At 37.4% G+C, this 25,727-nt stretch overlaps 1 protein-coding gene across 8 annotated transcripts in view; it reads left to right on the top strand.

Moving 5' to 3' along the window:
* Nucleotides 1-25,727, top strand: part of NAALADL2 (N-acetylated alpha-linked acidic dipeptidase like 2) — a 488,624-nt gene that overhangs the window by 245,731 nt on the left and 217,166 nt on the right. For all 8 annotated transcript variants that reach the window (XM_075761534.1, XM_075761530.1, XM_075761531.1 and 5 more), the window contains one exon: nucleotides 8,475-8,745. In XM_075761534.1, the coding sequence (XP_075617649.1) occupies nucleotides 8,475-8,745 (271 nt within the window). The remainder of the gene's footprint in view (nucleotides 1-8,474; nucleotides 8,746-25,727) is intronic.

Below are 25,727 nucleotides of genomic sequence, written 5' to 3'. Positions count from 1 at the left end.
TAAAATACTTTAGATGGAATTGTGCAAAAATATAGATTATGATGTTATACACACACAATCCTGTATACTGTAGAGGAAAACCTGTCTTTTGTGACTGAAACTTATGAACTATGGAAGCTAATAAGAAAAAAATAGTGTTGATGCCATTTTCTTTCAAAATCATTAAAATCATAATTTTGAGAGATTCTCTTGCAAAAAAGAGATTGTTAAATGAAAAGAAAAAAAAAGGTTTCTTGTGTGGATATCTCCATTCTGTATATATTTTGAAAGACCTATTTTACAGACAATTCATCTGTTGAAAGCAGTTTACTGTATTAAAAACAAGAAATGTGTGAAAAAGTAGATGAGTCTTGTTTGTGATAAATATTTGAAGACTGAGAGCTAGGAAGAAGCAAGATTTGCTTGATTTCCTAAAAGGAAAGCCCTTCACCTAAACCCTCTTGTAACCAAAAGGAACGAGTCATGGCAATGACTTCTTTTGTGCTGAAGTGTACAATGTAAAGGGTATCTCCTCTCTCCATCTGGAATGAACAGTCTTTGTGATTTTGATAAATAGCCCATTTGAGGGTCTGGAGGTGTCATTCTCCATATTAAGGTTTCTGTGGTTCATTAGCTATTCAGAAAATGGATCATGATCACCATCCTTTTTTTTTATGTGTCTCCAGAATGATGGGGGAGAAATGCTAAATGACATTCTCATCTATCTCTAACCTGGGTAGTTAAACAAGGTGTATGTCATGGAAAAGTGAGTGTTGATTTTTTTTTTTTTTTTTTTTTAAAGGATTAAGGATGATTTTAAATGAAGTGTAAGATGCTTTGATAACTGCAGCCCACGTGTGTGAATCAGGCAATCTGGTCTCTGTTCCTAGCTCTCTCATTGACTACCTGTCTGCCCTTGAATGATTTACTTATACTAAATATTTTTCAAAAACTTCCACAATTTTGTGGTTTTCATTTCTTGGGCATCTGGTTTAAAATCAAACTCAATTGTCTTTCAGATTTTGCCCACATGATTGGAAGTGATCAGAAAGCAGTAATTTAACAAGTTATTCCATGGCAGCAGAACTTCAGCTGATTACATGTGCTCATAGTCCATTGCAAATTAACACATTTAAACGAACTTCACTTTGGCCAGTGCATTTTACTATAGTTTTGTGCTCTGTTGATAAGCCAGTCCATTCATAAAGTACTGCAGTAATGATTTTTTTTTTGTCTTCCATTTTCCATACTGCAAATAGAAATTGTATTACAAAGGTCTTTATTTTTTAAAATCTGATGTATTCAAAACAGTTTCTATCAAATTTAAAACCCAGATAACATATTTTGCAAATGTTCAAAGTCTTATTGACTGACTTGCAAAGGATCTGAATTAACTCAGTTCTTTGGCCAGCAATTTCTGGACTCAAACACTAATGCACATATGCAACATTTTTTGGACCTTAGATGAGGGATTTTTATGACTGGCACTTGCAGATGGTGCTGATTCATGACATGCTGAGACTATTGACTATGTTGTTGTAGTAGACCATACACAGAAGAAGGAAACAAAACCTTCCTTGTGCTGGGATGCAATTTGCACCTACAGTTGCTTCTGATATTGTGAATTATAATATCAGGAATCACTGAAAATCAGAGTAAAAGCTTTCAGAACAGAGATAAACTCACAAAATTTCTACATGGTGAACGTGTACTGGACGTCTTTTTTTGAACATAATGTATTTGCAGATGGCTTGCTTGTTGACAGATATTTCCTGGTGTGTTGGAACCAGCTGATCTTTAAGGTCCCTTCCAACCCAAACCATTCTATGATTGTATGAACACGCAGAGCATACTGTCACATTAACACTATTTTAAAATACTATTACGTGGTTTCTGTGTCTGAAGCTAGATCAGGCAATGCATCGGGTTTTACCGTGGGTGCGTGTTTCCACAATAAAAGATTGTGTAACTGGAATAATTGTTTATTAAACAAATAGATCTGAAAGAGCCTTCTTCTGTTTAGAAGGGCATGTTATTGCTGAAAACTAAGAGGAATACTCTCTAAGAAGTCACAGATATTCGGAGCTATAGTTTTTTTCAAAAATCTTCTCAGCTTAAAATAGACTAGAAGAGTAGTTGAGGGATTGATTTAGTGTGTGCTTGCCCTGTTTTTACCCTCTGCTTGGCAATCATTTGATAGACCCTTGTTGGAACTCATATTGGCATTCTGATGTTCTGAAGTATTTGGAAGATTTGGATGCTGGCTAGATGTCAGCATAACTGACATCCAAATCTCTTAGAAAGCTTTGGAAAGCTCACCTACAGCCAATTTATGACTTTGCAATGTTTTGTGTAGAGGGACAATGAATTTGCTTGTTTTTCAGTAAACTCTGGAATCACAGAGTGAGAGAATCAGTTATTTCTCAATGCCTTCCACCATCTGCCTTGAATGCAAGTTTGGCTTCCATCCTGACATTGGCAAGTGAGATTTGAACTATCCCCATTAGTTTTATTTAAAAATAAAAAATACAAAAGGCATTTGACTGTCTGATGTGGTGGGTAGTATAGCAACATGCTTGGTAGTCCTGTAGTGAAGAAATAAATAATAATAATAAAAAAATGTATAAAATAGCTAGGCTTGGAAGTCAGCATGGGCTGAGATCTGAGGCTATTCTTCAATCCCATGACAAAGAACGTGTCAGGAAAATGGGAGATTTGGCCTTAAGCTGTTGTGTGTGTAATTATACTATGATAGGAGAGGGTACATATGGTCAGGTACCCCTGCAAAAGGTCCCGGGTGGACCTACAGCTAGTACAGAAACGCTATGAAGTTTTGTTTAAAAGTACTTTTGTGCCTGCTCATGGTATAATTTTCTAAATAGAAGACTCAGGTCCCTTTTTATTGAAAATACCCAAAAGCCATAGTGCACATAATGTTTAAAAAAAAAAAAAAAATTTTTTTTCAAAAGCATTTTTCTGCTGGAGAACTGCGCAACTAAATCTAGAGCCCGTGTTCTGTTACCTGACGTTATATATTTTTTATGGTTTCATGAATTACGTTTATTCTCTGTAAAAGGTAAAAGCTGCCATAAATCATACTTCTTTATGTTAATAGCATGATACCTATATTGTAGGCACTACATTCGTAGAGTTACATAGGTGCAGATCTGTAAATATTCCCTTTGATAACCAAAGTGATATGTTGTTACCCAAGAGTGAACGGGGCTTTAGCTTTCCCGTTATTAGGACAGACCATGCATTCATCTGTGTTCTGATGAGCCATGTGTAAATTTTCTGTCAGGCAGAACTGGATGACAGCGTAGGGCTGGCAGAAAGCCCTGCTTCCCACCAGAGCCCCATCTCCAGTGGGGAGGCTGCTGCAGGTGATGAGACTGGCCAAAAATCAGGCAAATGGAAGAAGCAGCCTCATGTCATATAGTGGCTGACCCGTATCTAGTGTCCAAATGTTGTGTTTAACCAGAGCTGTGCGCCAGTATTGTCTTGTTTGTTGATGATTTAGAAAGCCTATCTGAATAGACTAACCTGCTAGTTATGGTCGTTACTATGGTCGTCATGCAACAAGAATGAACACAGTACCAGATTTCTTGTGACCCATGACTGCCACAAAATTAATATTAATATCAGTGCTAAAAATATGCCCAGAATATCTAGAAAGTATAAAGAATGATGGCAGATGTGACAAAGGACATGTCACGCATCTGCTTTCTGAAGCAGTTGCTGGAGGCCTTACAACGTAACCTGAAGAGCCTGAAGTGGTTCTGGATCCTATCCTGCACCAAGCTGCATGTGGTGAGCTCTTTACACCATGAGAACATTTCTTATACCTATTCTAACCTCCTGATAAATATTTATCCTCTCTTGGACTTGGATTTTTTAAATTATTATTTATTTTTGAATCAGCAGATTTGTTCAGACCACAGGAAATCCAATCGGGCAGGTTGGAGACCAGCCAGTTGAGCAGCGTAATTAACAGGAACATGTAATTAAAAGTTAAACAGATGTGGCTTGGGCAGGTGGTATTTCCTGAATGCATTTAGTTTGCTGTGTGTACGCACTATGTGCGATGGATACAAATACTCTATCTGCAACTGCGAAAAATACTTGTGCATATGCTGAGCAGTTGGTCTGTGCGAGGGCTGTGCGCTCACCCGGCACCGCTGAAACTGCCGCATCTCAGCTCTTAACGGACTGAAACGAGTTCTGAAATCATGAACATGTGTAAACATTTTTAAAACTCAGCCTGGACAAAGTTTGTGGGTAGGAAGAAACACATATGCATGAAAGTCGTCTGTGAATTTAATAACCCCATATGATACATTTCTTGCATTCTTTTTTGATTATGTGCCACCAGCTACTGTTGGAACCAGTGTATTAGGCAAGATAACACTTTGATCTGATGTAGCTTCACAAAAAATGTTGTCTGGTGAATTCATTGCAACTTCCAAAATTCGAAAACAACTACTCAGCTGAACAATTGGCCTATAAAAATTTGAAAAATATATTTGGTCTTAGTTAAAATTCCAGTCATTGCTTTATCAGCAATTTCAGTGAACTGGAAGAAATTAAAGAGTAAAAAATTTCAGTTAAAATTTGAGAATAAGAAAATTAGATAAACTTCTAACTCTGCCAAACCAGAATTCAGATTATTTTTTTAATAGGCTACGAGGTGTAGGCCATTTTCCACTCTCATTGCAGACAGACATTGAATCCTTAAAGAAAAAAACCTGCAAACAAACAAACCACACTTGAAGCTCTTCATATTTGAGGGAAAATTCTATCCCTGTAGATTTTAAAGATTAAATCTTGTAGAATGCTACTGCAGTTTTAGATTTGTTTTGGGGGGAGTTTTAGCAGTTTAATAGGATTGTCTGATAAAGAATTCTGTCATACAGTTAAATTATTCCATCCTATTGTTGTTAGTGATCTATTGTAATTCTTCAGTATCCTTTGAGCGGTGTTTCACAGTGTCCCAATGTATCACTAGCAATGAGCAGCTGGCTTATTTGCAATATCTTGTTTCTTCTTCAGCAAGCTGTGTTGGGAAAAAAAAGTGCTATTATAGCAGATGACTTTCCATTGAGCTGCTGCACCTCCATATTCCCCAGAGTTACTAATCTGAAAATGAAATTTCTGTATTTTGTGTGTGTGTGTGTTCATTTATCTTTTATAATCATCCATTAAAGAGTGGTCTTTTGAAGCTGGAGCCTGTGCAGCAAACCTGGCTTTATTACAGATGTATCTTTGCCTTATTTCAAATTATTTTCCTAGCTTTAGAACTTTGAACCTTCACGAGTCATGGTCTGCTGCTCTTCACTTGCCAGGACATCCAGCTGATCAGGCAGTAAAATGTGACTTAGACTTCTTGTTTACACAGAAAATCTAAGAACATGTCTTCAAAAACATTTTCTTGATCTTGTCATCATATCAAAGTGGGAAACTTTACCGTATTCAGGTGAAGTAGGGTATGCTTTCTGAGTTGTAAGCGTGATTTTATCTGTTTTTTTCAGTTCAGGAACGGAGTGTATTTGAGATGGAGCAGAAGACTAATCAAACAGGTTTATGTCCTGTCGTGATGTACATTAGTTCAATATCTGATCTATATTAGAAAGTAAAGGAAAGCAACTTGTGGAAATCTCTTTGAGAGCACCCCATAAAGGCACAGTATTATCCAGACTGTTAATTGTTAAATTTATTAATGTTGTTTTTAACTTGAGACCAAATCTTAAGTCTGTGGTGGCTCCACTTCAATTAGTTATGCAGATTTACAGCAGCTGAGATGTGCCCATTAACTTTGTGGTTATTCCCATTGGCTGAACCTGAACAGGTAGTTGAATAAATTATATTTTTGATGTAAGAGAATCAAAAATTTGACTGACGTTATTACCGGCAGTATCGTAAATGGAAATTGGCAATCGCGTTGCTGTTGATTCCTATTGAGTACGCAGCCGCTTGCAACGCTGCGAAACACAATCATCCCAGGGGCCTGTTTTTCCACTGCTTAAGTCTTACTGCAATGAATCGCAGTGCCCTGGCAGTTTTAGGAAGGAAGTTAATTGACAACTTGTAGAGAAAGGCTGTGAAGTGCACGTGAAGTGTGTGGATTTTTCAGGATGGACTATCAAACTTTACACTTTTCTGAATTTGGTCTAGTTTAGGAAATACTGTTTTTTACATTTTATACTTGTTATCCAACTAGTATGGAAGAAAATTGAGTTAAATTACCTCTGACTTTAAGTCCATGCAGTTAACAGAATTATATGAAAGATAAGTGCAAGTCAGTCATTGTAAAAAACTGTCACCAAAAATATCTTATCCTGAGATTTATCAAAGTAGTCTAATATGTGCTGATTTATTGCAATATAACGTTTGCTTGTAATTTGCAATTTGATTTTAACATTCTATAAAGAAATTACGGGAGTAAATAGTGACTGTGCTCATTTCTTTAACTTAATCAAATATGTTGTCACAAAAGTTTCAAAGACATGCTTATTTAATTATGAAGTGGAAAGTAACTTCTGTTACTAAGGGAGCAATTTACTTATTGTATCTTCTTCTTTTAATGCTTAATTCCTTTTATTGAAACCGAATACTTCTTGTTGAAATGTGCCATAGCCTTATGAGCCTGGGATAAGTTTCTTGCAGTTATTTATTCTATTACTGTTTTATCACCTAAGGGAAAAGCAGTTATTCTGTTAATGATTGTGTTAATCAAACAATTTTGTGTATTTCTGCACTGCCCAAGTTTGTCTTTATATTAGCAGTCACAGGAGATGAAATTGGAAACTTGTAATATACTACAGATTGGATTAACAATCTCTGTTTTGTGTAGACTGCTTCAAGACTTATTTTAGATAATTTAAAAAGATTAAATCTGCAAGGCAGTTATTCCTTCTGACAGGATCTCTGAAGTTTTTAACATAAGTCCAGTGTTGTTGTACAGATTTTGAACTTTATACACTAATAACCTTGCTATAGTAATGCAGGCTGGGATACAACGGATTTCTTTGATCAAAGAATTTTTGTGTATTTTTTTTAAATCCTTTGGACATTGGAATAATTATTTCATCTATATAATGTGGTGATGGTCAATAGACATTTGAATGTAGTATGTTTGAGCCGTTTCTAGGCTGTAATAGGTTTTATAACTTCACTTTTTGTCTTTTTAACATTTTGATGTTGTCTAGGCAGTAAATGTTCTTTTTTTTTTTTTTTTTTTAAAGGTCTGCTGAAAGATAATATAGTTTTGTTGGGATGGAGAAGAGTCTCCGTGCTTCCTTTCTGTCATAAGCTTTCCTTGACGGAGTTCTCCCTAGGGTTAGTGCAGACGCCGTTGGGTACCGATACCTTTGGCCGGCAGCATCCTGCCTGCAGCTTTGTAGCTGGGTTCTGAATAGCACAGGGCTGCCTGTAAAGCACTTGGTGGGATTCTCAAATACCTATCGCTTGCAATAATGGTTTTAAAAAGACTATGCATTATTCAACCAGTGCTTTTGATGTGTGTAAGACAGCTAAGGTATTTTTAAGGTTCTATTAAGGACCCTAAAGCATCTAAATATAATTGGCCTTTTTGTGAAGAGAAGGTTGTGAACAAGAGTTCACAAGTGCTTTTTATTTGAATAATGGTGCTTTTTATTTGTGCCCTGCTTTGCTTACATAAGTGCTTGCCTACATAAGTAGGGAAAGCCTTTAGTTGTCCCTTCAGCATGCCCTCTAAAGTTACCTTTAAAATACTCTCTACATCTGCTGTCTTTTGGTGTTTGCTGGGGAGAAGGGTGGTCCTTCAGTGCCATCACCGTTTTCGTCCTATGGCCCATCTGGTAGCGGGTGTTAAACAGTGCTACAAGCCCAGACCAACCCATCTGAAGACTCAGTTGGCCCATCTGGTAGATACTGCCAAAATAATTTCCAGGCTCGTGTCGTATGCGTGCCAAGCTGTTGGCTCAGGTAATCTTTCAGTGCAGGTAGGAAATCTGAGGAAAACTTTGACAGCTAGCACAATAACTGGAGGAACAGTTCCATTTGGTTTAGCAAATTTGCTTTACTTGATGAATTTAAGCCAAACATATAATTACAACTAATTTTCAGCATCATGCCCTCCCTGAAGTCACTGAAATGTTACTTCATATTGTGTTCTTCATATTCAGTGGTTGGTTCAATTGATGCTATATCAGAAACTTGGTCAGCACCAGAGATGAATTTTGAAATATTTATTGTGATAATTTTTGCAGTATTCTTTTTGTTTTAATTAGATATGTTTCCTATAAAATTTTTTTTCATTATTTTTATTTCCTAAAATGCAGTTGTTTTTGTCTCACAATTGGTAAGAAATTATTTGCAAAAAAAAAGAAGGGAATTTTTTTTTTTGCGTGTTTGATGATACATTATGAATAAAATGGTGGACTGATGCATATCAAGGTACAAGTGTCTTGGTGGGAAATAAACTTAAACTGTGTTTACTTGTGTGTTTTTTCCAGAGATTTGTTACAGTTCCCTAGAGAAGATGATGTAGATATTGCAATGAAAATTCTGGTTCAGTGGAGTTCCCAAGGCCTTGAAGATGTCCGGCTGGTAAATTACTCTGTTTTGCTTGACCTACCAGGCTCTTCTTCAAACACAGTAACTCTGAAAAACAGCGGTGAATGCTTTTATCCTAATGGACAACAGTGCAACAGAGAAACCAAAATGCTTCATAGCCAAGACCTCCTGTACTCGTATGCAGCTTACTCTGCCAAAGGAACTCTTGAGGTAATATGACTGTTTGTCACTTGTGGTGAAATAGTTAGAAAACGTCGGCTTTTATTGAACTTGGCTGGCAAAATACATGTGGTGGAATGCCTAGCCTTAAAATAAACGTATTTTGATAAAATACGGTGATGTGACCAATCTCAATTCAAACTTAAAAATTAGTCAGACCTGGACGCTTCATATGATATATATATAGTATTTTTTTTAAGTATCTGAGTTCATGAATTAGCATCTTTTGCTTGAGTGTAAAAATCTAAAAGGTGTCTAGAGCTACCCTTGTTGATGTATAAGTGCTACTGGTTTGCAGGATGCCTGTAGGAAGGGTAAGATGAGGTTTTTCTGCAGTGAGACTGGTGGCAGTGCTGGGCTAATACCTAGAGCTCCTGAATTATGATCGTGGATCTTGCATACTTTCTTCGATGGCAACTCAGTTGACACGTCTGCTCTGTTTCCTCTTGAAAACCCCAATTTGTATTTTTGTCTTACTGAAGCTTTTGCTAGGAAGTTTTGTCAGCGAAAAGATCCTGCCTGTTGGGATTTGTTACTTGCCAAGTGAAATAAGATCTTGGATTATCTCGTTTTATCCTCCGTACTGTCTTCACTGGCTGCCTCCCTTCCCTTTCCAAATATATTGGGGGTGCACAAAGGGGTCATCATTTCTGTTTACTTTCCTGGCTGAGAATAGTATAAATCTCAGTAAATATTTCTGAAATATAAAAATTACAATTTCACTGCTAACTATGTTACTGTTTTCTTTCTCCTTTGTAAAATATTGTATGTTATTCCAATGACACAGGGTTTTTTCCATCTTGGTTTCTTCATTGTTTAAAAGATAAATTTGTTTTCATGACTTAGAACACTAATAGACTATATAGGAACAGACTGTGAATGGCTTTGGGTTTGGAGGATGCCTCTTCCAAAATACCTTTATACTTTGTGAATAACTTAATATTTATAACATATTGGTTACTGAATTTCTAACAGTAAAATGCAACTGTTGTATATTTTCCTTTTGTTTGTGATGGCATTTGCCTGTAATGTTTACTGATAACATGTAATGCACTGTGGAAATCTTGTGATGGGAAAAAGTTGTGTGAAGCTAACCCATTTTATGGACTATTAATATAGTTTTGAACGTTGGCCTGTAGGAAATATGAGGGCTGGTAGAAAGTCAGATCCTTAAGTTTCTCATCCTGAAGACCACAAGTTTCAACTCCTCTTTCTTAAAAGCATTGCAGCTTTTTAGTCCAAAGGATTTATTCCAGAGAGAAGGAATGGACTTCTTGTGCTCATTTGGGAGAGAGACTTCTTCCCATCTCCTGTTTTTGTGTACCTTACATGTCTATGGTCCATATTGAGTCTTATGGTCCTTAACTCCCTACAGCCTCTGTTCTGGGGCTCTATCAACCCAACAACTTAGGTTAAAGTTTGCTGTAAAGTGAAATGAAGTAGGCAAGGGTGGGTCCTAACCTGCATGATGTATGCTTTAGCTTTTCCATGGGCAAGTAAAAAGTACTAATGAATGGGTCTGGCTTCTCACATTTATCACTTAAAAACTCAATATGTAATATTATTTTCTCATTGTAACTTAATCAGAGTAACTGTAATGAGATAAAAGTACGTTTGTGGCCTTTGAGATTTATTTCATGAAAATAAATGTGTTGCTAACAAATTCATCAGATTAAAGGAAATCCAATGTTCTGGGAAAAATCATGGATATTATTACCAGCAACACATGTACCACTTTTAGTTATATTTCAGAGCAGTGTTATCTATGATTGAGTTCTGTAAAAATGAGGAGCACCCACCCTGTGTATGTACTTGTCACGGCGGGTGTACCTTGGCTTTTGCAAAACTCGAAGCTTGTACTTGAGCCAAAGAATGAGTCTCTGTGCACAGTTTTAGAGTCAAATCTTTGAGATACCTGGCACCCTCACAAGACTTCAGATGTTTTCTTTTATTCTTCAAAAAGTCTACCGAAAGTGTCCTTAGATCTAGAGCTTTGCCTAAAAGGGAAATTTCCTTTTTTGTTTAGGCTGTGGATGAATTGGAAGTGATCTAATCTCCCTGACTTTCAATCTTACACAGTAAACTCTACTATTTAAACAAATGGAAGTAAACAAACTTTAAATGAGAAGTAGCAGGTGTTGGCTGTTGCTGTGTTCAGCCATCAGAGGGTGACTTGATTGCTTGCAGTGGAGCTCCAAGTTGTGTTTTGAATATCTTGCAGTGGGTTGTGATTGCAAAATCATGAGAGTTTTCCTGTGAAAAGGTATTTTTGTAACAGCTACTCACAATCTGAATAATTTTCTTTCAAATGTGACACATCCTTAGTATAAAATTTCTATTGTGTGTCACATAATCAGGTTGAATTGCTAATGTTGCTTCGATGCTGCTGCTTCATTGTATCTCATTTGTATATTTGGTTTGCTGGAAGTTCAAGCAAATAAAACCATTAAGTTACTGCAGTCTGGCTACCAGCAGAGCTACACCTCTACTTTCATGTTGACAAGGTTATTTGTAGAATAGCAAGACTTATTTTCTTTGACCACCTGTCATGTCCATTCATCATATGGCCATTGTATATGAGCCATCCAATTTGTGCTTTCTGGTAACAGTCTAAACAGCATTTGTGAGTAAAAATGTGAGCATTTGTGATCTGAAATCTACTTCAAAAACCTACTTAGTGCCATTGTGATGGATGGTGCACTTTACTACTACTCCGTAATTCATTGGGCCCTGAAAAGGTGACACTGTTTACCCATCACGGTGACAGGGAGGGCAGCCTACAGTTCTGGAGAGAGCTATATAGTTGGTTTTGAAATAGATATTGCAGCAGTTATGTAAATAATATATCGTAGTCTAGGTCAGTCTAAGGAAAGAATAACATACATGAAATATATTTTTATTAAAACTTATATATCAGCTACCTTTTATAGAGTTTAAACCTTTTGTCTGCTTGATGAAAACAGGAAAGTCACTCTGCTGAACAGAGTACATATGTAAAGGGAAATTACATTGCATCAAATTTATGCGTTAAAGCAAAATGCATTGTCAAACAGTATCAAGCCAGTCTCTGAGTGAGCGTAGTGTGGTGAATCTGAATGTGTGGCCTCCTGTCTTCACGGCGCGCGGTGATCTGAGAGCTGTGGCCATGTGTGCTGTCACCGGTGGAGCAGTGGATGGATGAGCTGGGGAACCATTGGCAAGAGCCAAGGAGAGGTGTGTGTGAACCCCCAGAGATCCAGCATCCTCCTTTCAGCAGCGTATTGGTAAGTCGTGTCAGCGTAGGTGCATATTGTAGCCCATCTGTTAGCACACACGGCGGTGATCCCCTGCGTGCGGTGAGGTGTAAGTAAGGATGCGTCTTGGCTGGAAGCACAGCAGAAGGCTGGGTGGTACTCAGGTCATCTGGGCGGTTGCTTTAAAGTCGGCCCACTGAGTACAGCGAACTTCAGGAAGAAACAAGTGTTCAGTTTTAGTTTTGCAATGTTCATCTGCTCTGTTTCCTGTTTCTTTAGCAACTGTAAAGAGAAAAATCCTAGCAGAGGTAATGGTTGGTGTGTTGGGACATTCAAGGATGGACTAACTAAAGCAAAATGAAGATTGTATTTACTCTGTATTCCCTGATTTTCTGCAGTTATGTTTGTGTGACCTGAAGTTTTCCTCACCTTCCTTTCACCTTAAATTTATTCAGTCTTTGCTTTATGGAAGTGTTAAGGAACTTTTGGCAATCCTAAATCTTCTTTAATACATTAAACAGAGATACTTAGTGTCCTCCATTATATGGCATTGCCTCGTGCTACACTACACTGCTCTGCCTCTTCAGGAATAACCGGCTGCTGAATGCACCAGATCCCTGTTGGTTCCTTTGCTGTTCCTCCATCCTTTCCTTTTTTCATCATGGACGCTTTCAGCAAGCCCAGCAAAACATCCCTTTTCTTTTCTGGACCTCATACACTGAAATGACTATTTTGGTTCAGGAACGAGATGAGGATGCAAGAACAGCACAAGTTCTGGCATGTTCTTGAAACGGGAATGCATATGCAGGTAGGGATTTGATGGTTTCGTGGACAGAAATGAATCATCCCCATCTCCAAGGCAGTTGTCCCAACATCTGACCATACCGCTCTTGTACCTTGACCCCTCTTCTGTCCCTGTTCCCTGACTGCTTGCACTCCTCCGCTATGTCAGTTTACTTCCCTGCTGTCATCCACGTTCCCTGACTGATTCTACCCATTTCTCTGTTCAAAGTGTCTGCTGATTTTAGGTATTTATATTCCCAAATCAGCCAATGATATCTTTGATTAGTTTTGGAGGGGTTGCAGGGAGCAGACAAGTGAGAATACCGACTGTTTGCCTCTACCTACAGTATGCAGAAGAGATTCTCTACATCTGTTGATAGCGTATCAGCCTGCTCCAGTTCATTTGTTTTGGTGACGCTTTCTCAGCTAAGTGAGAACCCACTGCAGAGATTAATGCAACCTGAAGCAATACATGAGAAGTACAAACTCATCTGTTAAGCTCACTCAGTGATCTTCCCACCATTCTTCAACCCTGGCGGAATGGGAATAAGGGAAGCGGGACTTGGGTTGCTGTCAGATCCTCTTTCACAAGGAGGAGGGCTTGCTCACTTCTTACCAGATACCCCATTTTCTTATGGCTGTGCTGAGATGTCTCCTCTCCCAATCCATCCCTGTCTTTCCCAGGTCCTTCACTCTCTGGGAGTCTTCCTCTCCTCTACTGCCTCTTCCTCTAATCTTTTCCACTTATTGCTGGCTCCTCACTCCAACAGTCCTCTTCTCTCTGCTGTACTTTACAGTACCGCAGCACTGTTTCCTTGCAGTACTTGGGCTCTCTGTAGGTGTAGCTCTGCACCAAAAGGTTACGAGTTCCTCTGGAGGGACAATGCATCAGGAAATCCTTAACCCAACAGCTTGTTTTCGTTTGATTTGGTTTCATTGTACTGGAAATGTGATTAGTGCACCCTTATCTTTTATCTTCCCTCTGGCTCATCGGTGGTAATTTCCTTAACATTTCTGAATTGAGATTGGTGTCAGTGGGTTGGTTTTAGAAAATTTTGAAATCTTCCCAGGTTATTTTTATCCCTAGGCAAAATTTCCAAGTGAGTCTTCTGCACCATGCTCACTTGCACATCTTGAATTCCAAAGGCAGACAGCGCATATAATTCAGATTGAATAACCACAGCATCTAACCCTAAGTCTTTCAGTCATTTTTGATGTCAGTTGGTGCAAAATATCAAGCTGGAGGGAATCGTGATACGTGTGCGCATTTAATTCTTTTAGACACGCCAATTTAGTTCATTATTATCTTTATTAACATTTTCTAAAATTTCTTCTCTGGAGAGGCATGTACTAGCTAAAATGACTCCCTAGCAACTGAAATCAGTTTGCAGATGGTTAGGGCTATAGGTTGAATAACACATATACACAAATGAGAAGAATCATGTGATTTTTGTAACATTTAGATGTTTTAGAGGAGCTTTATTTATCTTTTATTTATAGAAGAGTTTCTCAGAAACATCTTCCACAAATAATCATAATTAAGACCGCTGCTCTGCATAACAAGTAGGCACAGCAAATTTTCAAGACAATCTCACTAAGAATATGGATTTTAGAATAGACTTGACCTTTAAACAGAAAACAACATTCAACATTAACTACAGCATAGCTGCCACTCCATTATAATTACATATAGAAAGCTGTGAAATGCAATGTGAAGGTTATATAATTTAAAATTGCAGTCAAGGGCTACAGAAACGATCATTGAAGAGATGTCCTGCAGAACATCCTGTCAGTTTTCTGGCATATATCACATAACCAGTCATAAATAAAGTTGTACAGTTCCCTAAAAATAATAGTAGTTCATCACGCACAAAAGCCCGGGTTATATCGCTGCAAGATTTTTGTGTCATTGAAGGGCAGGCTTTCAAAGATGCAAATGGCTACTGCTGCAAAACCTTCTGCTGTTTTATAATTGCAAGTCAATACTGTACTAATGTTTTACTAATAAAATATTAGTAATCTCATTTTAGTAATTATGTCATTAATAATAAATGAGGTGTTTTAAATGCAAAAAAGTAAAAGGTGAGCCACAGATAGACCACTGAGCACTTCCATGCCATCGCGCTTAATCAGCTAAAGGCATTTTTCAGTGAGGCCTCTGTACAATATGTAAGAGGGAGCAATGCTGAATGATAAACATTGGTTATATTCCAGCTGCGTGGTGAAAACTAAGGGGTGCAAACACTGAGGACATGGGAAATGGTTTTGGTGCTTTATTCAGGTTTTAGTGCAGTGAAATTCCTTTTGAAATTGATGACAGTTACATCATGTTTAACCAGAGTTGAATTTTGTCTGTTAGTAGCCATGATGAGAGAATACAGGTGGAAGTAACTTCTGTAAATGTATGGATCTCTGAGAAATATTTTTTCTTTAATTGTTTTATTGTATAAGTTAGACCCGGCAAGTTGCAATCACCTATGCAGGTCAGTAGGTATCTAGGCTGACACCTGCCCAGTTACTCTTCTTTCATGCCCACTTTTTGTTATTGGCGTTTGATGCAAACCTGAATACGAAGGTACTTCAAGTCAAGGGAACTCTTTCTGCCAAATCACAGGGCACATTTTGCTTATAGTGCTATCTTACTGGCTCCCTGTAATTTCTTTTATATCTTCTTAGTAAATTTGAAACTACCAACAACATACCTGGGGGGTTTTTTTCTGTTTAAGTTTGCAAAGGCAATATCCTTCTCAGAGGAGGAATTCCAAGCAAAAAGCTACTCTGCTGAGAGCTATTTGGTTTGGGTTTTAGGGATCTTTTTCTTTTAAATTTCTCCAGTATTTAAAAATGCCTTGAAGGGATTTGCTTACACTAAAAACAAACGCAAAAATTTCCTCCAACAGAGACTATAAAGCAAATATTATCGGCTTTTAAAAAATTGCTAGGATGAGAAAAATTACATAAGATACAGCTGACATAATGAGAACAATAACAAAACATTCTTGTATTTATATAATACTCAAACCTTGTCCCTACAACTACTTAGGTAACTTCGTTGTTTTAAAAAATGTAGTTTCGTGCATAAACAATAAAGAACTGGTTCAAACGTTGCTCAGCCTTGTGATAATTATGAGTGACTGTAAAATACAATATTGATTAAACTATCGCTTGTTCTCATTTTTTAGCGTATTTTTGAGGAAGAGAAAACAGGTCATACAACCTTTTAAGGAACATTAGCAATACAAAAGCATCTGTAGTTGGACGCATATTACATCTTACCGTGCCTGAACATCCTGGGAGCATGGCCATAAGATTCTGTCCCTGGCAGTCCCAGGCATCAGTCAGTCATCCATGAGAATATGGGTTAGAATCATGGTAGTAAAACTAAAGACAAAACAAAACACCAAAAAACCCCAACTTTTTCTGACATACCGCACTTGATTATTTTTGAAAATAGAGCAAAAGTCTAACTAACAGTGGTGTCTCTTGTGAATTGGAGCTGGCAGCTGAAAAGAATCAGGAGCAACTATTTTAATCTTCGATGCAGCATGATAAATCTTATCAGTTGAATCCTTAGCAATGTATTTTATCTTAGGAGTTATCTGTATCTACCAGTATAACTTTTACAGTCAATATTGGACAACATTTGTCAAAATCTTAAGAATTGATTGCTTCTAATGTAATAGTATCAGCATATTGAATGCTTTTCTACTGGACTCTTTTTTCCTCCTTGTTAAAGTCTTTTTAATATTTTAAAATGAAAGTAGCATTGAAAATCCAAAACACATCTGAAGATTTCCTGTGTGTGTTAGGATGTGATAATATGAACTCCGAATATAATCTTCTAAGATGAACACTTTGAAAGAGTGGAAATAAGTTCTTACTAAAAAAGAAAAAAACCCATACATGACAGTTTTTAAATGTACTCTAAACTACTTGAGGATAAAGCTGCCATTATATGAAGAACTTGGTAAGGATAGATTTTGAGGCTTGTCTGACTTTTGTTGAAGAATTTTGGTATAAAAGAGCAAAGGATGAACCTCTCTAGAGACTGCTTTGAGGAATGCTATAAACCTGGACACAGAGCCTTAATAGTAAGAAAGACTAAAAAGCAAAGAAGGCCTCTCTCAGAGAAAACCCTTTGAAGCAAATGTTTTTTGAAAGCCTTTCAGAGTAGGATGAAAAAATGTGCAGCTGTGATACAGCTGGTTGAAAAAAAAATGGAAGAATTGAATTCTTAAAAATGTAAAAATAATAATAATAAAAAAGACCCAGTTACTAACCATAGGCAAGTCTAAGTTTGGTATCCAGGTGCAGTTGGCAGAAGTGCATTGGGTGTGTATGTGAACTGTCGAAATGCCAGAGCTTGTTCAGTGACTGGACTAAAATGTCCTGAGAAAAGGCTTTTGTTCAGAATTTCACTTTTAAGCTGGTTGGAAATACAGCACTCCTGACTGTGCCCACCAGTTGCAATCCCAGGAGAGACGTATCCGCTTACCAATAAAAAAAATCAGTGCAAACTAAACAAAGCTCAAAATACATTGGTCTTTCCTTTTTCTAGAATTAGGCATCCCTAGTTTGTTTGTTTGTTTTCTGTTTGATATGCTGTCTCTTCCGCTAATACAAATAAATCTCATGTCTAACACCTCATGTAATGAATATTAGTTACTGTGTTTATCTCATTCATTAAGAGGGCCTTAATGTGAATTAATCGTGAGAGATATCAGTTCTAGTCTCATAATTATTTCTGATGTTCCTGTGTTCTGCAGTTCAAAGAGAAGGTGACTAATCAATCACCAGCTTCTGACTGGCCCAAGAGTAGGTGTGTGTGAGAGAGAAGATGCTTCAAGGAATTTATCTTCCTTCCGCTGAATTATGTTACCATATAGAGTTAGTCTTGTCTCCTGTAAGATTCACTGCTTCACACTGATGTCTTTGAGGGCAGACAGAGGTGAATAAGGATAGAAGAGGTCTGGCAACAGCTTCAACTACTAGAGAGCAAAGCTGCTTAAATATGCAAGAAAGCTCCTGCTGCGTTGTCATCCAGGAGAGATGTTCCTCCTACTGCAGGGCAATGCTTGCTAGGCACGATCTTTACTTGGGGAGTATTTTAGAGGATGAAGTATGAAAAGCTAGGAATTATATTACTGGCAAAAGAATTACTGCATCATTCTTCTAACCAAAGTTTTTATTCCAAAACAGATTTTCTCATGTCTTTGTCCATGTTATCCTTTTACCTGTACAACTCTTATGTCTTAAGGCTAAAAGAAAATATTATGGTAATATAATGACACAAACTAAAAATCTAGAATGAAAAATTGCATCAGTATGGCAGTGTTAGACTCAGGAACTGATGAGTCAGATTGACTCTTTCAGTTCAGATCTTTCCCTGATGATCTTAATGCCTGTAGAGTTGCACTGCGTGAAATAAACTTTCATAATTTTTCCAATTTTCTCTGCAGACAGTGAAGATAATTTCTTCACAATGCATAGTGTTTGTAAAGTGGGTACCAAGAATGTGAAGATGAAGAAATATTGAGGGAACCTCTTCGGTAGATGATACAAGTAGTGAATATTTTGAATGATGACTGTTGTGCATTCTTTGTCTCATCTATTGAGTTTAGTCTCTTGTGTTTGTTAAAATTCAGAAAAGGGACCACTTGATGTTGGAAGATGGACCTTTAGGGAAATTTGTGGTTGAATCAGAATTTATGAGAGTGCATACTGAGCTCCCTGTTTCTGGTTTCTTTTTGTTCAATATCCTGGGCAGGAGGGATTGTAGTGGGTGAAGAGAAAGAATTGAGTACAGATTTCTATAGTAACGGATAGTTCTGTAATAATGTCCTGAACTGTTTTTATTGAAAACTGTACCATAAGGTACTATTACTACAGTAATACTGAGCACTTCTCTACTGCTGCAAAAGAGGCCGCCCTGGATTCCAGGCTGTGTGGAAGATGGGGGACGCTCCGTTCAGATCCAGCTCCAGAGCTCCGGGCAGGCTGTGTGATGGCAAAGCTTTTGCGTTAAGCAGTGAAATCAGTTAGATGATGTCAGGTCAGGTTACTCCTTCCTCCTATCAAGTTGTCCAGATTCCAGAATCTCTTCAGACTTTTCCATATGTTTTAGATAACGTGAACATTTTTCCAGCTTTTCTTTTGAGATGCAGTTTAACCGGACGTGACCGTACAAGGTAAACGGTTTGCTGGGTCCTTTCCTAAAAAGAAGCAGTTTCTCTCCATTGCATAGTATTTCCTCTTTCTCCAGGATTTTCCATTCCTGCTGAGAGCACAGGAACCAAGTTTACAAATTCACCACGGTGTTTTTGCCATCATTTAGCAGAGATGAATGCTCAAAATGTCTGTGTGAAATTTGGCACGATTCAGGAAAACTTTCACCCTAAACTTTAGAAAGACTTAGGATAAAGGTGAGCTGCTAATTACTCAGTAGCAAGAAAACCTGGCAGGGACCTATCCTGAACTCCCATTTAATCCTTGCTGTTATAAATAAAAATAAAACATTTTAAAAATGAAGGTTAGCTATTTCTGAATGAAAAGATAAATGGTGCTGCCATATAAAAACCTTTAGATGACTAAGCAATGCAGAATACAGTATCACATTTAATGATCAAATGACAATTCCAAAATATTGAGTGCATTTTTAAAAACAAAATTTGAAAGTCAGAAACAACAAAGAAATTGGGTTTCTTCATGGTACAATTTTATTATGTATGATGCCTGAATCAAACATGAAATGTTTCTAATAAGTCTGCTTCCAAAACATTAGGTGATTGAAAAATGGAAATATATACTTGTTTAATCACACAGAGCTGTGCTGTTTCCCCGCATACGGCCATCATTATATTTGTCTTGGTCAGTCATTTGGGCCACTTGAATTTGTTGTTACTCAAGTATATTCCCTGTTTTTGTTTGAGTCCTTTTCTGTCATCTGAATACATTTCTAATTTTATAATGTATTTTTCCCCAGTCCTTTTTCTACAGATGTAATTTAGAAACCTATACATCCATATAATGACTCAAAACAACAAAATTCACATGAGAGAGAAAAGATGTCATTTTCTGTTTCACAACTGCATGTTTGCTTCTCCAGGTTTGATAAAATGCTGCTTTAATACTCAGATTTGTGTTTACAGCCCTACATGGTTGGGCATCTCTCTGATTATGTTCAAGTGCGTGATGTTTGGCCGAGCAAGGGCTATAAGTACTCTGTGAAAGAGCATTTATTATACTCTGGAAAACAGAGTTCTCACTGACATTTCTGAAAGTTCAAGTGTTCTCTTTGTGCAGTGGATGACCTCCTCTTGTACATATGCGTGATTATCTGCATCTTTGAGCTAGATGTCTGTTTTATCTTTATGTATCTATGTACTTGCAGTAACAGCAACGTCTGGTTTTTGTGTTTAGCAAGTATGCATAGAAATACAGTTAGCCTATATATTTCAGTGCACTATGCATGCCCTAGTTTGAGAGTTGATTGGGAAACAGGCTTCTCATCCTATGAAAATTGCACTATTTCAAAATGTGTTCTGAATCATGGCAAAAATTGGAAACCCGAGCATTGTAAGGCTATTTTCTCGATATTTTTGTTTTGACACAGCCAGACTAACTCTAAAAATGAAAAAATTGAACAAAGTTGAAACATGTTCTCTAGGAAATTAAAATATCAAATGTATTACAGTTACAAAATTAAACATTTAAATTTCCCTTAGATTCAAAAGCACTTCCATGTAACATTTCACTGCAATTGGCACACATGTTCTGTCTTTGATAAACGGTGTTTGCATTCACAGGACATTGTTCATATCACCTGTCGTTTCAGACAGGAGATTACATTCCTTCTTTGGCTGTGCAGCTGCAAAGTCACGTTTCACCGTTTTTCATGTTGAGCCTACGACCAGATAGAGGGGAGTGTGCCCAGTGCCATTTGGTAGTGTCTCCTGCCCAGTTGAGATTGATCCTTCCCTACAATAGCTGACAGTTTCTGCTGCAGCCTGAAGAACCTATTTGAATATAAAGAGCGCCTTCTGTAAGGTGCAAGCATCTTCTCTAAAGACTTAATGGTTGTAGCTACTATCATGGGATCACAGAATGGTTTGGGTTGGAAGGGACCTTCAAGATCATCTAGTTCCAACCCCCCTGCTGCGGGCAGGGACACCCTCCACTAGACCACGTTGCCCAAAGCCTTATCCAACCTGGTCTTAAACACTCCCTGATAAACTGTAGGAGGGAATGCCTGGGTTTTATTCCGTGTATGATGAAAAGGCCATTGAAGGAGGACAGGCTGCAGCCTCTGGATGTTTTGCTTTCATCCTTCAGGTTTGAGAGCAGCCAATAAAACCTCCACCTCGCTGCAGCCTGGCCTTCAGAATTTGTTGAGTTCTGATGTAATGGAACTAGATTATAACATAAAGCCATTTCGTTGAAAATTCTAAAGCCAGGTTTAAATCACACCGTTATAATTTACTGTGCACATATATAGCTTATGATTTATTTTTTAAGATGTCACACCACAGCGGAACAATTCTGTTTTGTTTAGTTTATCCTTACTCTGTTTAATTTGTAAATGTATATAATGTATATTTGCATGAATAATTATCCCTCCATAAGCTAAACCAAGTAGGCTGGCAAATACAGATTGCTATTGTTTCTTAGGAAAGTATGATCAACGTGACTTTATGCTTTAGGGACTGATGCTACTAAATATCTTAGCAGTTAACATATAAAGAGGAGGATATAAATAATATTACACACATATAAGAAGGAATCATCAGAATTTAAAAGCGAGGTGACAAATAATCAGCACTACTTAATGAAAGTTTGAAATAATAAAATTTCTGATAGGGTTTCAGGCATCAAATGATATTGTGTCCTTCAATATTTCATAACCAAAGCAATATTCTTAGAGATTTTAAAATAAATAAATATGAATTTACTGTGACTGAAAATATGAATGTTTTATTTCAGAATACTTGAAAAACTAAATTTGCATTTAATCTAATTAGATTTAAAAAAAAAGATTTGTTTGGATATCTCATTGCATATCATAAATTAAGAAGTTATATTCAAGTATTAGTTTTGCCTTCTGCTAAAGGGAAACTCGAAGCATTGGGATTTGGGACAGAGAGCAAGGGGAAAGTAAGAATGAATTGAAAGAAGCAGAAATAAATTTGAAAATAAATACAGAGGGAGGAGTCTATAGGATGAGCATTATCAACAGGGAACTTAGCTACATCAGCTCAGATTTATCTGGGGCTCTGTAACCATAAAAACCAGAAGAGGGTCTTTTCTGTAGGCTATAAAAAAGGCTTCAATCTTAATTCAGTCTCCCTGGGAGTTGGTAGGAAAAAACCCTGCTATAAGCTGTAAAAAGCAAGCAAGCAAGCAAACAAGTTAAACCCCAATGTCTTTGTAAAAACAATACTGGAACAGCAAAAGTGACCTGTAGGAGAAGCTTCAGTAGAGCCCTGCCTGGGATGGAGCTGTGTTAGCGGGGCAGAGGGGGAAGAGGGAGCGTGTAAAATGTGTCTGTGATGGAATTCGATCTGCAAGAGCAAACTATCAAACTGAGGTTAAGGGACATCTTTTTTTTCTTCCTGTTTGGGTACAAATTACAGTTTTAGCTGTCATTGTAATGTAGTGTGCAATTTTATGTAACAAAAACTAGGCACAAAGAATCCTTTTTGACTGGAAGCTGATACTGTGAATCATATTGAATTACTCTGGAATTTCATTGTATGGGTAGAAATATTGAAGTAAAACCAGAAAGCTTCTAGAGTAAGGTGCTAACAACCATGAAAGAAATGCCATGAATCTGTTTGAAGAGGAGTGCTTGTAGGTAAAACCCACCACTTATTTAATGACCTACTTATTTAATGACCACGCACACACACACACATGTATCTTGCTAGGTGGAGCAATATTGAATTTTTGTGATTTAAATCTGCCCAGACATTGTTGGTCAAGTTCATCTGTATTGTAACAGAGCAATATCCGCTTCGGTTAATCCAGGTAGGTAATAATTTGCTTTTCTGAGCTCAGATAGCCTGTTCAAATTCAAATTGTACAAATCATCTTTTTTTGGCTTTCCTCATACAGTTGCTTGTAAGTATGTAAGGTTATTATTTTTTCAAGGCATAAGATTATTTTTCTTGTTCTGGTTTTCTAATAAGACATAAGAAGAAGCTCAAGGATAGGGAATCCTGTGCTACTAGAAATAGAGTCTGGATAAGTAGTGTCCAAATTTGGCCAACAAAGTAGAGGAATTTACTTTCGAATATATAGTTTAATTATTCATAGGATTTCACAGAGGCATTTCTGTGCAGTTACCCCAAATCTATCTACTAGCTTTCCCAGGCAGTTTGGGAATGCCCAAGTGCCACAGGACACGCAAAACATCGTAAACGGTATTTGCTACCAGAAGACGGCATGCCTTATCCCACATTTTTCATAAAGTAAATAGAGAGTAGAAAGCTCACCAGGGGATTTCACAGTTAGTGTTATTTTGAAATTATTGTAAACACTGGTGTATGGTATTTGCATGAAAACTGAGTTTTAAAGAAAGGACTTTTGTAGCAAAAGCAGCTCTAAGACTGTTTCATGTGAAAGCCTCCCCCTCGCCTCGAGAACTCTCTTCTTAAAAATCGCTCTGTCATCTCTCTCAAATTCTTTCCTGATTTGTTTCTATCTCAAATCTGAATTGTCTTTATTTTACTAAATGTTAAATTATACCCTTGGTCATGCTTTCTCAGATCTTTTCCTAGCAAAATAAAACAGAAAATAAAACTTACTGCACTTGCACTTGGCTTCTGTGAGTCCTAACCATGAAGGTCTGTTCAACTAATCCTACTCGTATATCAAGTGTCGTTACTGTACAAGAAATCAATCGTTTGGCACATCACTTTCTTAGTTCAACCTTCAGCACTTCAGCTGAACTAGAGAAAGTCATCAGATGAATGCCACAAAACCCACAGACACAGAAGGTCTCTCTCTCTCTCTCTTTGCCTGGAACCAAGTGAAGGACAAAGTCTGAAAGATAACTTTGAATATTAACATTTCTGTAGAAATACAGTAAGTATATAAAGGATGGCTATGGCTGTTTGTTTTCTCTCTGGTGCGTTTGAAAGGACAACAAAGGAGGTGGTAGCAATCACAGGGAGGCAGCTGTGGTTCCCTGATTGTCGGAGGGATGCTTTTGGCTGAAATGGGAGCAGCAGCTCCTGTCAGCAAGTGTGGCAGAGTTTCCAAGAGCAACTGATTTGGCATACTTGGGCACAGCTCCGTTATCTCCCCTTTTCTTTCTCCCTTTTCTCTAATTTTAGAGGAGAGCTATGTTTGCAGCTTTCTTTGCGTTTGTTGATGTCCAGCTTTGATCTGCAGCCAGCTTGAGTTTACTTTTATGCTCTGCTGAATGCTGCCTTCAGCCTCAATTTCAGAGCTGTGCGAATAAATTATAGTGAAGTGTTTAATTAAAGTTAGCCTTACTGTTTTCTCAGATAGAATTTGCAAATATATTTTGGAGTTTTTACTTAGGCAGGATGACTAGTTGAAGGTTATTTACTTGTGATTGATCATGCGTTGGATGTTTCTGTTACCTTTATTTTGTGAACAACCTGAAAATAGTAGCTGAATGTTGAAGGACAAATAAAGGACATTGACTTGAATGAAAGAAGGGGGTGTAGTAAACCTTGAACAGTCACAGAACTGAGGGGTTGATACTTCTAGAATTACTTTTTGGAGAAATTGTCTTAATTCTGAGGAATAAGCAATCCTAAATATATTATGTGCAGAGCATTTAATGTTTAGTTTTTGTTAATACTTGGAGCTTCTGACGCTCTTTTGGTAGGTTGGTCAGAACTGGCAGGAATATAAGCTTCAGTATCAGTCATTTTCATAGCTGCAGCTTCTACGATCCTGATCTCCCAAATAGTTTTTTCATTAATATGAGTCAACTGATTGGTATTTGGTAAAATATATTCATAATTTGAGGTTACTGAACTGTGGTGGCATCAACAGGTAACATTAAGAAGAGATTTTTCACCACAGCCATTCTGTGTGCTACTTCTGGGTTTGTTTTCTGCGTAAGTTTACACCTTGCAGATGAGATTTCTTTGGGATTGCTCAATACTGACGTTAATGTATTCTCTTAAGAAATAATCGTAAAACTATTTGCTTAGGTGTGGTGCTTTTCTACGCTGAGATTCCAGCCTTGACAGCTGGAGCAGATGCATTTAAGAGCTACCTTATCTGTACTGACTCCATCTGCATTTTGGTGGTGGTGAGAAACTTCCCTTCCTGGGTGTCCTGGCTTGGAGGTTTGGGTTTTTTCTGTTGGTTTTTCCCTTACTCTTTATCCTGCCACAGTCTGCCTCTTAGCCATTTACTGGATGCAGATGTGTAATGCTGTTATTAAAGTCCTTTTCTCATTCAAGTGGACTGAATGATAACAATGTGATACGAAAAACATACTTCCATTATTATTTTTGACCTATGTAGCTTATCCTTTTTGTTTAATTGCCTCAGCGTTTGTAAAGAAAGCAAAGTTTTAAAATGGTACCCAGCATCTTCAAGACCCTGGCTGCCACCTGCTTCGTACAGTTATTCAGACTTTTCCTTTCCAAAACCTGTTTTACTCTTTTTCATCCATGACTGGATGAAGTACGCTGTTTTATTCTCTTTAATTTTGGAGATAAATAGAAGAAATTGGGAAAAGATCATTGGCTGTCTTGATTGTGGCATTTTCAGTGTGCTTGTCTTTTCTGTTTTGGGGGGATTTTATCATAGTTTTTAAGATAGAATGTTTACAACTCACTGAGCATCATCTTGGGACTTAGAAACTAATAATAAATCTAACATAAAATAATTACTTTTTCTAAAAATGTTTGTTTTATTACCTACCCCTACTTCATTTCATGCATGGGGGAATACTATGGAACTCCATATTGC

This window comes from Balearica regulorum, chromosome 9, assembly GCF_011004875.1.
Source record: "Balearica regulorum gibbericeps isolate bBalReg1 chromosome 9, bBalReg1.pri, whole genome shotgun sequence".
Classification (NCBI taxonomy): domain Eukaryota; kingdom Metazoa; phylum Chordata; class Aves; order Gruiformes; family Gruidae; genus Balearica; species Balearica regulorum.
Note: the sequence above shows the minus strand (reverse complement) of the source record. Positions and strands in the feature narration are given on the sequence as shown.